Source organism: Cnephaeus nilssonii (genome assembly GCF_951640355.1).
Source record: "Cnephaeus nilssonii genome assembly, chromosome: 18".
In the NCBI taxonomy this organism is placed as follows: domain Eukaryota; kingdom Metazoa; phylum Chordata; class Mammalia; order Chiroptera; family Vespertilionidae; genus Cnephaeus; species Cnephaeus nilssonii.
In genome coordinates this window covers 24,849,596-24,862,606 of record NC_137089.1, presented here as the reverse complement: position 1 = coordinate 24,862,606, position 13,011 = coordinate 24,849,596, and the positions used below count along the sequence as shown (strand labels likewise).

The window sequence follows — 13,011 nt, the reverse complement described above, 5'->3', positions numbered from 1 at the left end:
TTGCTGATCGAGCCCTGTCATAAATGATGTATCAAGGTCAAGAACGATAAATCCTGCAGAGCATTACAAAATGGAAAAAAAAATTAAAAAACACCTTTCTTATCTGAGCAGCTACACTTTAACACTTTATATTTAGTAGAGTCATTTCTTTTTGAGAAATAGGTTTCCCAAATTACACATCATTTCGAACATGACAATGGGTTAGCTATAATCTTAAGACTCATCATATATAAAATGGAGCTAGAAGATCTCACCCCAGTATTTTTTTTTTTTTTTTTTTTTTTACAATCCCAACTTCTCTGTCTCATACCAAAGAAAAACTGATTGAACAAAGGGAAAGGGGAAAGATTTAAGAATATCTGACAGGGGAGAAATGTCATCCCTCATTCACCATTTATTATGCTCCTCTTATGTGCTATGTTCATGCAGTGCTAGGTGATAGAAATAAAAAGTCCAACGAGATACGATCTCTACCCTCAAGCAGCTTTTAGTGTAACATTAATGGGGCAAAAGGAAATGGGAGGACGGACAAACGTCTACAAATTGTTACTGTTATTGCCATAGATATAGTATGTATGTGGGGCCCCAGTCGCTCTCGTGTGAGTAATATCTTGGGCATTTCCCATCATTCACAGTTTCAAATTTGAGAAACCTGGTTTACGAAAGCATCTTTTGAGGTAATAGGGCAAAAGACTCCTAGTTTTACCCAGTGCTGATGCTCTCTAATACCTTCCTTTTTTGAGTTGTGCATATTAGATGATAAGAGGAAACTTATACAAAGGTGTGGCCTGATGTATCCACCAGTGACAAAGAACCCTTGAGTCCAAACCAAACATGTTATGGAGACCATATCAAAACCAGTGAGTGGTCCACACTGAGGAATATGTTTAGAATTTACTGATTTTCAGGTTAAGGCAGTATTTGGTAAAATTTCTACATATTTCTTATAGAGCAGTGGTCAGCAAACTCATTAGTCAACAGAGCGGCAAACCGCAGCTCCCGAGCCGCACGTGGCTCGCGAGCCGCAGTTTGCCGACCACTGTTATAGAGCATTAATAGCTTCATTTGGAGTTAGCACATTAGAAGTGTGTAAATGATGCTCCTTAAACTGTTAGTGATAAAAGTAAAAAGCGGGGACTTGTCCTCGCTGTTAAAAAGCAAACCCCTCCATCGTATTTATTCTTCTTCCTTGGCAAACCTGGAATGTATATCTTGATAGTGGGAAAGTTAGCTTCTTTCTAACATGAAATTAAAGTACTAATTGGATGATATCATTTGCTCTACAAACATTTGTATAATCCTTTAATATACAAAGTCTGATTCTTACCTTTATCCCATCAATATTAAAGCTTAACTTGAACGTCTCCACACTCTTTTATTGACATTCAAGCTACTATAATGCAAAATAAGTGGGTCTAAAGTAGTGAAGTTTTAAAACACATTTTCAGTGGTCTGCAATTTCTTAGCGGGTTCTTATGGAAAAACTCATTAGGGGGAGACGCTATCCCACTTCTTTCTCTTTGGCGGCAGCTTTGTCTCTCTGATACCTTCCAGCCGGAGGTGTTCAGAGCACACAGCTGGCTGAGGTCTGGGCCACGCACTTTTTCCTCTCAGTACGTCACTGCTACACATATGAGATTCTTGGGAGTATAGAGGCTTCCATTCCACAAGAATGATGATGGAGGTGGTGGTGATGACAGCAGCTACCAGAGATGGGTCACTGATTATTCGCTAGGTCCTGTCCTCAGCGCTTTGTATGCGGTAACTCATTGAACGGAAATCTCAGAACACCCCCATATGTTTGCTGTTATTATCAATCCCATTTCACAGCTGTGGAAGCATGGAGGGTTCTGTAATTTTGCCAAGATCCCACCACCAGGAAGTGGCATTCAAACCTTAGCCAGGCTCTGGATGCTGTTCTGTTAACCTTTACCACTTGCTAGTTAATATTTGAAATGGTATTGATCAGGCAAAAAAAAAAACCCTAACTACATAATTACAGATAAGACACATGCAAATTCCCCGGGAGAGAGAGCACATTTACTTAAACCCATATTAAGATGTGACTAGAGTAGACCCTTTCTTGGGTCGAGTGTGTGTGCGATGAGACTTGGGGTGCCTACAAAGCAGAAGGAAGATCAAAGGTGCATCCCCAAGGGAGGGCAAGATGTCAGAGGAAGAGCCTGAAAATGGACAGTGAGCTGTAAATTAGCGAGGTCTCTGGACTCAGGCAGCAGGGAAGCAGCAGCTTTTCACCTTGTTTTTGTTCTGTCAGGACCTAAGAGGCCAAGGAAAAATATGCTAGAAGGGAACATTAGCTCCAGGGCGAGGCAGCAGAGCAAGGAGGAGTAATTTTCCATGTCTTGTTTTCAGCGCTTCATTGGGCTCCTCTCCCCTTTCCGTTTCAGGTTTAAAGCCCCCCTCCAAATTCACCGCAGTCATCCATGCAGTGACCCCCCTGGTCTCTCAGTCCCAGCCAGTGTTGAAACTGCTCATGGCCGCAGCCAAATCCCAGTACTGTGCCCAGGTGAGTGGGGTCCACCTGCCTGCTCCTGCCTAGCGGGCTAGAGCCTCCCAGTCCTGACCTGCCGCTGCACACTTAGCTCCCTGGGACTCACGGAATGTCACGTCCTGCTCCTCCCCTTCCATTCGTCATGCCTTGTTATGCCCTTTCCATCAACATAGAGGTTCTTGCGAGTGAAATCGAGCAACAGGTAACGGGCGGGTTGCAAAGAGATCTTTGCACCGGGGTAAGGGATAAAAAAAAAAAAAAAATACACACAACAACACATTTTTAAAAGAATATAAAGCACATTATTTTGTTTTTAAACGTCATGGTGATGAAGTAACATCAAAGGTGCCACCGGGAGAACCCAGAAAACTAAGTTTCCACAGAAGGAATAGACTTGTTGGTGCCAGGAGGCGTCAGCTTTTCTGTCACAGTAGCCATGGCTAATGGGGACGTTGGGAGCATAAGATTCAATCTGTAGTAGCAGTATTCGGCAAATCAGCATCTCTCCCATCCGCTGTTATTAACAGTGGCTTTTCTCATTTGTACATTAGCTTATAGAAGAAGGTTTACAAGCGAGGAAAGAATTAAAATAATTTTGAAATATCCATTTTTGAACCAAACACATTTATGAGAAATAATTAAGTCCCATAAAATCAGCAGCCATTCTGGAAAATCAAAAACATGAGTTCTATCTTGAATTCTTTTCTTTCTCCCACACTGCCTGGTGTAGTGCAAGTTCATAGCAGATGTCCCGTTTTCATTTAATTTGATCAGTGTCATTATCTATCGCTCTCATCTCTCCTAAGATATGAGAATTTAGGAAATCACTTTATTAAGATACAGCAACCCTGATATTACTTCTTTCCTCTTCAACTTCCTCCAGACCCCTGGACGTAATAGTTTTAGCTATTCTTCCTGTCCTCTCTCTTTAGTTGATGAAGTGACGAGGCTCTGAAGGTTGTGAGGGTGTGGACTCACTTTAAGATCTGTTCTGCCTTGCTTGGATCTCTCTCTCTCTCTCTAAAGAAGAAACGTTGGGTTGGAGGCCTGTATAAACCCAGCCTCACCGAGCCATCTAATGAACCCCTGTTCCTTTCAGATCATAGTTCTATGGAATTGTGACAAACCCCTACCAGCCAAACACCGCTGGCCTGCCACTACCGTGCCTGTCATCGTCATTGAAGGAGAAAGCAAGGTAGGACTGGACGGGGGCCTGAATGTGGAACCACCACGGAATCTGCGTTTCTCCCCCAGGTGCTCTCAGTGTTGGCCCTAGATGTCTCCCCCCAGCGCCTGGCCCTGGACTACTTTTCCTAAAACTGTACCTGCCTCGGGGCGTCCTCAGCTTGCACAGTCATAGGCTTTCGAATTAGTGAATCCTGGATCCCCACTACCAATGACTTTTAGACTCTCGATTCCAATAATTACAGGCCGTTGTTGTCCCTTGTGATTAAGCCCCTACCCCAGTGGTCGGCAAACTCATTAGTCAACAGAGCGGCAAACCGCGGCTCGGGAGCCGCGGTTTGCCGACCACTGCCTTAGGAGCTATGTGGCCCTGTGCATACTTTTTTCTCCGCTTCCTCATCTAGGAACAACACATACTTCTTAGGATTAAATGGATCCAGGGCCCGGCAATAGTAATCTGTCTATAGATGAAGAGGATGAAGATGGGGCTGTTGATGCCTGTGGTGATGCATGGGGTTTGCTTAGCTGATGACTCTGAGTTAGTTGTGTCTTTCTTGTTCTTCTTCCTCACATTTATCTTAAAAAGGACATTTTCACCTTAATTTTGTTTTGGTGCCTCCACCAGAGACTCTCTTGAGTGCTGCCCAGCTGCCCGCCCCCGCCCCCTGCTTCCATTCTCCAATTCATTTTGTCTAGAACTGAATGATCAATTTTTTCTTTTAATTGAAATTATTGAGGTGACATTGGTTAATAAAAGTATTTACTTTTAGCTATACAATTCTAGAATACAATTTGTATATTGTATTGTGTGTTTACCACCTCAAGTCAAGTCTCCTTCCATCACCATTTATCCCTCCTTTACCTTCATCTACCTCCCCCCACTTCCCATTCCTTCTGTCAATCACCATACTGTTGTCTGTGACCATGACCTTCTTAATCTTCTCATGGCCCTTAAGGGAATCTATTTGCTAATGCCGTGGTCAGCAAACTGCGGTTCACGAGCCACATGCGGCTCTTTGGGCCCTTGAGTGTGGCACTTCCACAAAATACCACGGCCTGGGCGAGTCTATTTTGAAGAAGTGGCGTTAGAAGAAGTTTAAGTTTAAAAAATTTGGCTCTCAAAAGAAATTTCAATCGTTGTACTGTTGATATTTGGCTCTGTTGACTAATGAGTTTGCTGACCACTGTGCTAATGCTTTAAATGAACATTTGAGGCCATGTATAATCTGGTTCTCTCTCATTGCTTTCCCCTATGGACCCTGTCCTCTGACCAAATTTGATCTGTGTGCCATCCTACCTCTAATTTTTGTCTTTCCCATGTGCTGTAAATCTTGGCCACCCCTCTCAATTCCTCATGTCTGTGTTCAAACTCCCCATCCATTTTCTAAGCCCCTGTTCACTTGCTGCCTTCTCTTAGAAATTTCTTCCATTACTGGAAGCCAGGCTCGAGTTCTTGTTTCTCTAGCTTCTGCAGGTTACCTTCTGGTAGGCAGATCTTATCCGCTGTGAAGAAATCAGTCGCTACTAAACGAAACTGAGGTTGGGACGCACGCATTGGCTCTAGTCATCATGGACTCTAGTGTCGGACTTACTTTTGTGTGACCCAAGATGAGTTATTTAATTTTCTGTGCCTCAACCTTCCTTTAGTAAATGGAAAGAATCTTAACACCTAACTAACAGGGTAGCTAAAAGGATCAAGTGATAGGATACTTATATATGTAAATGGACCTAGAAGTGTGGAGGCACGTAGTAGGTGCGCAATTGCGCTTTGTATAAATACTTACAAACATTTACTAGTATGCTCCCCACCAGACAGTAAATTTCCCGAGTCTTGGTCATTTCCGAGCCATGTTTGTTAATTCTAGAAGGGTGTGGGCTGGCATGTGGTAGCTAAATATTTCTTAAATGACCTAATGAGGAACACCGATTTCCCGCAGATTGACTTTGTATGTGGGTTCCTTTGATGCTAATCCATTCAATTTTTGGAAGGGAGCCTCTGGTTTCTACAATAGAGTTTGGAAGTGGTTGGCTTAGTCACCCACAGGTTGAGAACCGCTGCTGTAGAGCCTGAGACCATCGGAAAACACGGATATTTACATTACGATTCATTAACAGTAGCAAAATTACAGTTATGAAGTAGCAACGAAAATAATTTTATGGTTGGGGGTCACCACAACATGAGGAACTGTATTAAAGGGTTGAGGCATTAGAAAGGTTGAGAACCACTGGCTTAGGGGCTCTTAACCTCTGTTGATGAAGCAGGTGCAGAAAAAGGAAATGGATCCTTTTAAAGCCCGTGGTTGGCCCACGATGGGGAAAAGGCCATGTGCCCATCCCCCTTCCCCATTTAAACCTCCACGCCTAGCCTTAAGTTTAAAATGGATGCGTCCGCCGCTTTGGCTGTGAAGTTCTGTTTTGAATTGATAGATCAGCCTTGTCTCTGCAGTGCTCCCCTGTAGGCTAACAAGGGAAAGGTCAGGGCATCGCTAAGCTGGCAGCTAATAGCTTCTGCGTTCGTCAGTGGACGTGTAAACAGCATCCGGAGAACTGCTCCAGGCTGCAGTTTCTGAGCACTGTGTGGGGGGCTGCTGATTGATTTGTATTTTATTTTATTTTATTTTGAAAGCCTGAGAAAGGTGGGGTGGGGGACAAAACTTGACCCAGGTGACAGATGTGTAGGAGCAGACTCTGAAGCCATGCATGCTGCAGGTACATCCCTGGAGCTACAGTGGGCTCTTCCCATCCTTCAACGTCATAGGCTGCCCGTAGCTTCCCAGGCATGTGAACCCAGTCCCAGGCTCCTGGATGAGCTGGTTCTTGGTGTAAATATCGCTTAGGCATCTTTGGGGTGGGGAGTGGGTCCTCAGATTTGTGGAGAATACTCTCTTGGCAGCCAGGTTAGGTATCTGCCTTTTCTCCCTGTCTCCAGTGTCCAGTTGCTTCATTCTGGGTCTTTTGTGCCTTGAGAGCTGATGGCAGGTGTGTCTTTTCTGTTGGGTTTCTAAGTGTGAGTTCAGGGAGGATGTCAGAACTGTTGCTCTAACTTGCAGGGGAAGGCAGTGAATATGAGATTGCCGTATGAACCCCAGTTCCCTTTTGAGGTTTTTTTCCAAACCTGAGAAGGTGGAGCCTAGTGACTGAGGAGCTTTATCTATGGAATCACATCATCGAGGATGAAAGGCTGCTGGGTCCATGGTGGGGGCAAGACTCTGAATCTTTCTGTGCCTTACTTTTCTCATCTATAAAATGGGGTTATAACTGTGAAATGAGATAATATACATGAAGAACTTCAAACACTCCTTGTCACATTGTCATGTTTCAAGCTTGCCAGTGATCCTTATGATGTGATCATTCTTTTTAAAAAAATTTTAACCCTCACCTGAAGATATATTCTTATTGATTTTAGGGAGAGGGAGAGAGAGAGAGGGAGAGAGAATCGATGGATTGCCTCCTGTATGAACTCTGACTGGGAATGGAACCTGCGACCTAATTATGTGCCCTGATGGGGAATCGAACCTGCAACCGTTTTTGATGTACAGGACGACGCTCCAACTGGCTGAGCCACCCGACCAGGGCTAATATAGTCATTCTTACGGTTATTCTATGATACATTCAACACAGAGGTTTAAGCTGTGACTGTCACAGAGTAGTCTCTCCAGCCTCAATTTTCCAACTGGAACCCCTTGTCCCAAAGCCCCCCCCCCCCCCCCGCCAACATACACACACACACACACACACACACACACACACACACACAGCTTCTCATGCCTTATCCTGGACTTGCCCAGACTTTATTCATATGCTGCCTTAACGATTTTCTTAAATCAGTGGACTACATATGCTATCGTTTAATATTTTTCTTTAAATCAGTTTACTTTTCATATTAATGAAATTGCTTTTAATTACTTCAACTACTACCTTTTATTGCTATAGCAACTAATATGTGTGTGTCTTTCTACTTTTCTAATCTGTGCTAAAATAAATAAAGTGTGGGGTTGTTAGGTGTTTGTCTGCACACACATACCCCCACAGTGACCTGGCCTCCAGCGTGTGAGCCCCACATTGGAATCGCCGCTCCATCCATCGCTCTTCCCTGGCCTCACAGTGTGGACTCTCCTCTGTGCCAAGGCACAGAGGACTTAGTGCTCTGTCAGTGATGCCTCATTTCTGTTTATACCTGGTGAACTCCTGCCCACCAAGGTGCTGCTTCAATGTCCCTTCTTCATCTGCTCTTCCAAGTGGCTGCTGGCCACATCTTCTGATCTCCTGACATCTGCATACCAGGCGAGGACTGGTCATCTCTGTCTTGGTCTCTGCAGACTGTGAACTCCTCCAAGACCAGGAACTCATCTTCTCCTCTGTACCCTTTAACTAGCAAGGGCTCTGTACACAGTAGGTGCCCACAATTGTGGACGCGATGAGTCTGCTCTAATGAGAAATGGGAGTCTTCAACGTGGAGGGGTGACATAGTGCTAGAATGTGTATATATATATATATATATATATATATATATATATATATATGTGTGTGTGTGTGTGTGTGTGTGTGTGTGTGTGTGTATGTGTGTGTGTGTGTATATATATAGTTTATTGGTTTCTAAGAGGGAGAGGGAGAGCGAGATAGAAACATCAATGATGAGAGAGAACCATTGATTGGCTGCCTCCTACATGCCCCCTACTGGGGATGGAGGCGGCAACCCAGGTATGTACCCTGACCAGGAATCGAACCATCGAACTGTGATCTCCTGGTTCGTAGGTTGACACTCCACCACTGAGCCACACCAGCAGGGCTGAAATGTTCTTTCTGAAGGTTGAGGATGGGCGAATTGTCCTGAAAAACAGAATTCAAAATGTACTTCTCTTTTTCCTAATTCCTTCTCTTCTGCTTGCTGTCTGCTTCCTCCCAGGTCATGAGCAGCCGTTTCCTGCCCTATGACAACATCGTCACCGACGCAGTGCTCAGCCTTGATGAGGACACCGTGCTCTCCACCACGGAGGTAAGCGCCACACCCGAGGAGCTAGTTGCCCCAAACCCCGAGGTGCCAGCGCTTCTTTCTCCCGTGCTTTGGCCAGATCGGAACCATGTTTCCCAAGTTCCTGCAGAGCTGGTTTTAATCAACCCAGTTCCTGTGCGCACCTTGCACCCCCAGGCACCCTGAGGAGGCATCTTCCCCTTTGTTTTCTCTGCTAATTGGCTCCTCATTTGCATGGCTGTACCTCACCTCTCCCCTCCGGCCTGCCCTCATTTTTGGTTTTTAAACAGCACAGCCGCTGGCAGGTGCAGAGAAGCACCGATGGGAGGCACCCGCGTAGCATCACCTTGCAGCCACTCTGTCCGGAGCAAGCAGTCTGCTCCTGCCCCAGTTAGCTTATTGCCCGTGTGGGTGTGCATTGCCTCCGTTAGGGAACACTCCTGTGGGTTCTAAAGGCAGCTTTTCTGTCCTGGTTTCAAGTGCTCATTTTCTCTCACCCACACCAGAGCAAACGGTTTCACTTTAAGGCCGAGAAGGAGATCCCTGCTATTTCAGACAGTCAGGTCTGTGGGCCAAAAATAAGACTGCACGGAGAATGCGTGAGGAGGAGAGAGAGCAGGGGAAAGACAGATATGGTAGAAAAGCAATTTTTACCCCTCGAATGAGTATTGATCTCTGAAACCTTACTTTAAACCATGCAGGGGACCAAAGGCAGTTATATAAAACTGTAGTCTATCGGAAATACATCATGAATGGTGGCTGCTAAAAAGTGTGGAGATATAGCTACTTATCCCTTTCCCTCCTCCCTTTCTTTTTTCCTTTTTATTCATAATCATTTTTCTTTCCATTTAAACATGGACACCTCCCAGCATGTACTTTCCTGGACGCCAGGCTGATACCCGTGGCCTGTTGCCCACATGGCCAGGACTCAGGGTTACCCTAAGCTACCAGTTAGTGCCGCTTTCTTGAAATTCCATGGGCACTTTTAATTTCCATCACATGGAATAGAACAAACGCTATATGCAGTGTCAGCCTACATAACCCCAGGACAAAATATCCTGGGCCTCACCTTTGTAAAGTGCTTTCTATGTAGTTGAAGCTTTGTAGGTACTCGGTGAATGAATGACTGGAGGGGTGCGTGCTGAGGGGGTGAAGGTGTGAACTCACAGCCGACTGTGTTGTGTGAAGGTCAGCAGGAGAAAGAGGCAGGAGGAGAAGCCATGCCTAATGTTCCAAGGGACAGACAGCTATGGAATACGGGATGCGGGACACTCCGCTTGCTGCTTCCTGCGAGGGGAGCTGGCATTCCAGGAGTACATGCATCCAACAAGAGTTTGCTGAGGGATTTCTTTGTTCTGGTCTGCATGCCAGGTGCTTTGATTACACAGTTCCTGCCTGTAGCCATCAGAATCTTGGCAGCAAACAATTCAAATCAGGTGGTTCCAATGGAGGGATTTAGGATGATTTAGAGAGGTAGGTGGGTGCAATTAAAAGGGCTCCACAAGCGATAGTGAGGCACCTGGAGAGTAACAAGAATGGAAACAGCTCCGACCCCTGGGCTTGAAGGAGCCGGGGAAGGAGATGGTGTTTCCAGAGTCCCCTAGAGATGGAACTGGGAGAAGAGGCTGCCCTACAGGACATGGAGGGACATGGCAACTGCCTGAACTCCGGTGCCAGAGCCGGGAGGGCACAGGGAAGCAATCCCCTGACCTCTCTCTCCGTCTCACCTTCACTTTTCTGCCGATGGCTCCCACTCACCTAACCCCGTCAGCCACCAGCCAGCAGGAAGACCAGGCTGTGCCGTCCACAGGGTTCCCGCATCAGGGTACAGAGAGTGACACGAAGAGTAGAGAGTGGGTCTCAGAGAGCGAACAGGAGAGGCATCCCATGGCCATGGTGGAATGTACGGTTAAGACAACGACAGCATACCCCTAAACCCTTATCCTTTTTCCTGAAGAATGGATTCATCGCCATTCCTCCTCCCTTGGGCACAAGGCAATTCGTCTCCCTCTAGGATTTGTTTTCCCCACAGCAAGGTGAAATAACTTTCAGCTGCTGTGATGTAGCCACGTGCTGGTGAATTTCTTCTCAAAGAAGAGCGGTCCCAGCCTCTGGGTGCACACGGGGAGGAACACGTGTTGTATGTGAAGTAATTAGAAGGCAACGTGGGTTGAAAATGATATGCAAATGTTAAGAGGCTGGCGGTCTGGTTTACGGTAGCCGGGTGACCAGGGGAGTGGTTGTGTTGCCTAAAATGGTCCATGACAGGGTTTCTCTTTTCTCTTTTTTCAGGTGAGTAGATATTGGTTCGTTTTATTTCTTCTCTAAGGATTCTTAGCTTGTTTAAATGTCTCTCTGTGGTATTAAGGAGAGGTTTTTAAAGGGTATTAGATGTAGTTGGTTTATAGTTATTTACATTTATCGGGGTTGCTGCAAATTCTCAAAAGAAAACAGATGTTGGTTTTTAAGAGAAAAGGCCATGGGCTGACCTTTGCCTTCTTTGATGTGTTAATGATCTGCATGAAAGCAGAACTATCACCAGAATCATAGTTTTATCTGAATTTACTTTTGAGTTCCTTTGAAATGACTTGAAACGGCTCTGAGATAGCAAGAAATCCGTGTGATGAAAACACCCCATCGGGTTCTCTAGTAGTTTCCAGTGTGTGTTTCCTTTTCAAGAACAATGGAAAACCCTCGAGTACTGACAGCCAGGCCGGTCCTTTGAGAAGGCTGAATAATACACTGTCCCATCAGTCAGCACCATTAGCATTTGAATGCCAGTAAGGATATGCAGATGATCCCAGCCTGATTTCCATTTTCTGGCACATACTGTCCATTTCCCTGCTGTCTTTTAACTCGGAGATGCCCCATGCCCCACCAAGCATTCTTAATGTTGGGGTAGGAAGCTATGTTGTTAAGGCTTTCTTATCTGGAGTTAGGACACCACACTCAATTTCATAAAAACTTGAATTTATGGCTGCTTACAAAAATGATGACTTCTGTCCTGGCCGGTGTGGCTCAGTTGGTTGAGTGTCATCCCATGCACCAAAAAGTTGCCCCTTCCATTCCCCCATCAAGGCACCTGCCTGGGTTGCAGGCTAGATTCCTAGTAGGGGCGTGCAGGAGGCAGCCATTGGATGTTCCACTCTCACATTGATGTTTCTCTTTTTTCTTTTTCTTACCCTCTCCCTTCCTATCTCTCTCTCTCTTAAAAAAAAAATCAATAAAAAAAAATGATGGCTTCTAATTAAGCCTCCCAAAATTCAGAGTTAAAAGGGACCCTACAATCACCCAGGCCAGTGTTTCCCAAAAAGTGGTTAGTGCACATTAGTTTTACGTGGTTCATGGCAAGCCTGTAGTTAACGTAACACATATATTTACTTTAATGTTTGTTAGAAAGTAATGTGGCCAGCGATGTGGCTAGAATTTCACTGACATCTTTACCTAGGATGAGGCTAGTGAGGAAAAACAAGCAAACAACAAAAAAAGAACAGGCAATTGAAAGAAAAATATTAAGTAACACATTGAACGTGTGGCCTGGGGATGCGTATGATGAAAGCTTGGGAAATATTGATCTAGGCTTATTTGCTTTGTCTCTTCTTTTAGTTGAGGTAAAATTCGCATAACATAGAACTGACCATTTTAAATTGTGTAGTTAGTGTCATGTGGTACACTTACAGGCCGTGTAGTCATTACCTCTTGTCTTATTCTAAAACATTTCCATGGCCCACAAAGGAAACCCCGTACCCATTAACCAGTCCCACTCCCTAACCTTAGGAACCACCAATCTGTTTTCGGTCTCTATGTATTAGCATATCCTGCACGTTCATGTAAATGGAATCATATACTATGTGGCCTTTTGCGTGTGGCTCCTGTCACTCAGCATCATGTTTCCAGGTTTGTCCATGTTGTATAGCATGTATATCAGTATTCCATTCCTTTTTCTAGCTGAATGTGTGGGTATAGCATGCTTAGTTTGTTTATTCAGTGGTTCACCGAACTAGGGTTGCTTTCACCTTTCGGATATTGTGAAGAGTTTTTTGCTCCGCTCTTGAACCTCTGGGAGGTCACTGTGCTGAGACTTGACCTATTGGTGGAGTAAATGAAATCTTCATTTTCATTGCTTATCAAGAAGACATAGAGCAGTTGTCGGGGGAATGTGTAGCCTGTATAAGAGAGAAATTGCTTTCAGCGCCGCAGCAACAGAGCTAAAAGAGAGGCTATGAAAACAGTACACACTAAATCTGAAACCTGGCTCTGCCCCTTACAGCTCGGGCAGATTATTTCAGTCCGCATATACCTTAGCTTCCCTCTGTGTAATATTGAGAATAGAACATTATCT

The 13,011-nt window shown here is 45.0% G+C and overlaps 1 protein-coding gene across 1 annotated transcript in view; it reads left to right on the top strand.

Annotated features, from left to right (window-relative positions):
• EXT1 (exostosin glycosyltransferase 1) overlaps positions 1-13,011 on the top strand; it is a 273,654-nt gene that overhangs the window by 254,063 nt on the left and 6,580 nt on the right. Inside the window, exons 6-8 of the mRNA XM_079796029.1 lie at positions 2,409-2,527; positions 3,612-3,707; positions 8,604-8,693. Of these exons, the coding sequence (XP_079652155.1) occupies positions 2,409-2,527; positions 3,612-3,707; positions 8,604-8,693 (305 nt within the window). The remainder of the gene's footprint in view (positions 1-2,408; positions 2,528-3,611; positions 3,708-8,603; positions 8,694-13,011) is intronic.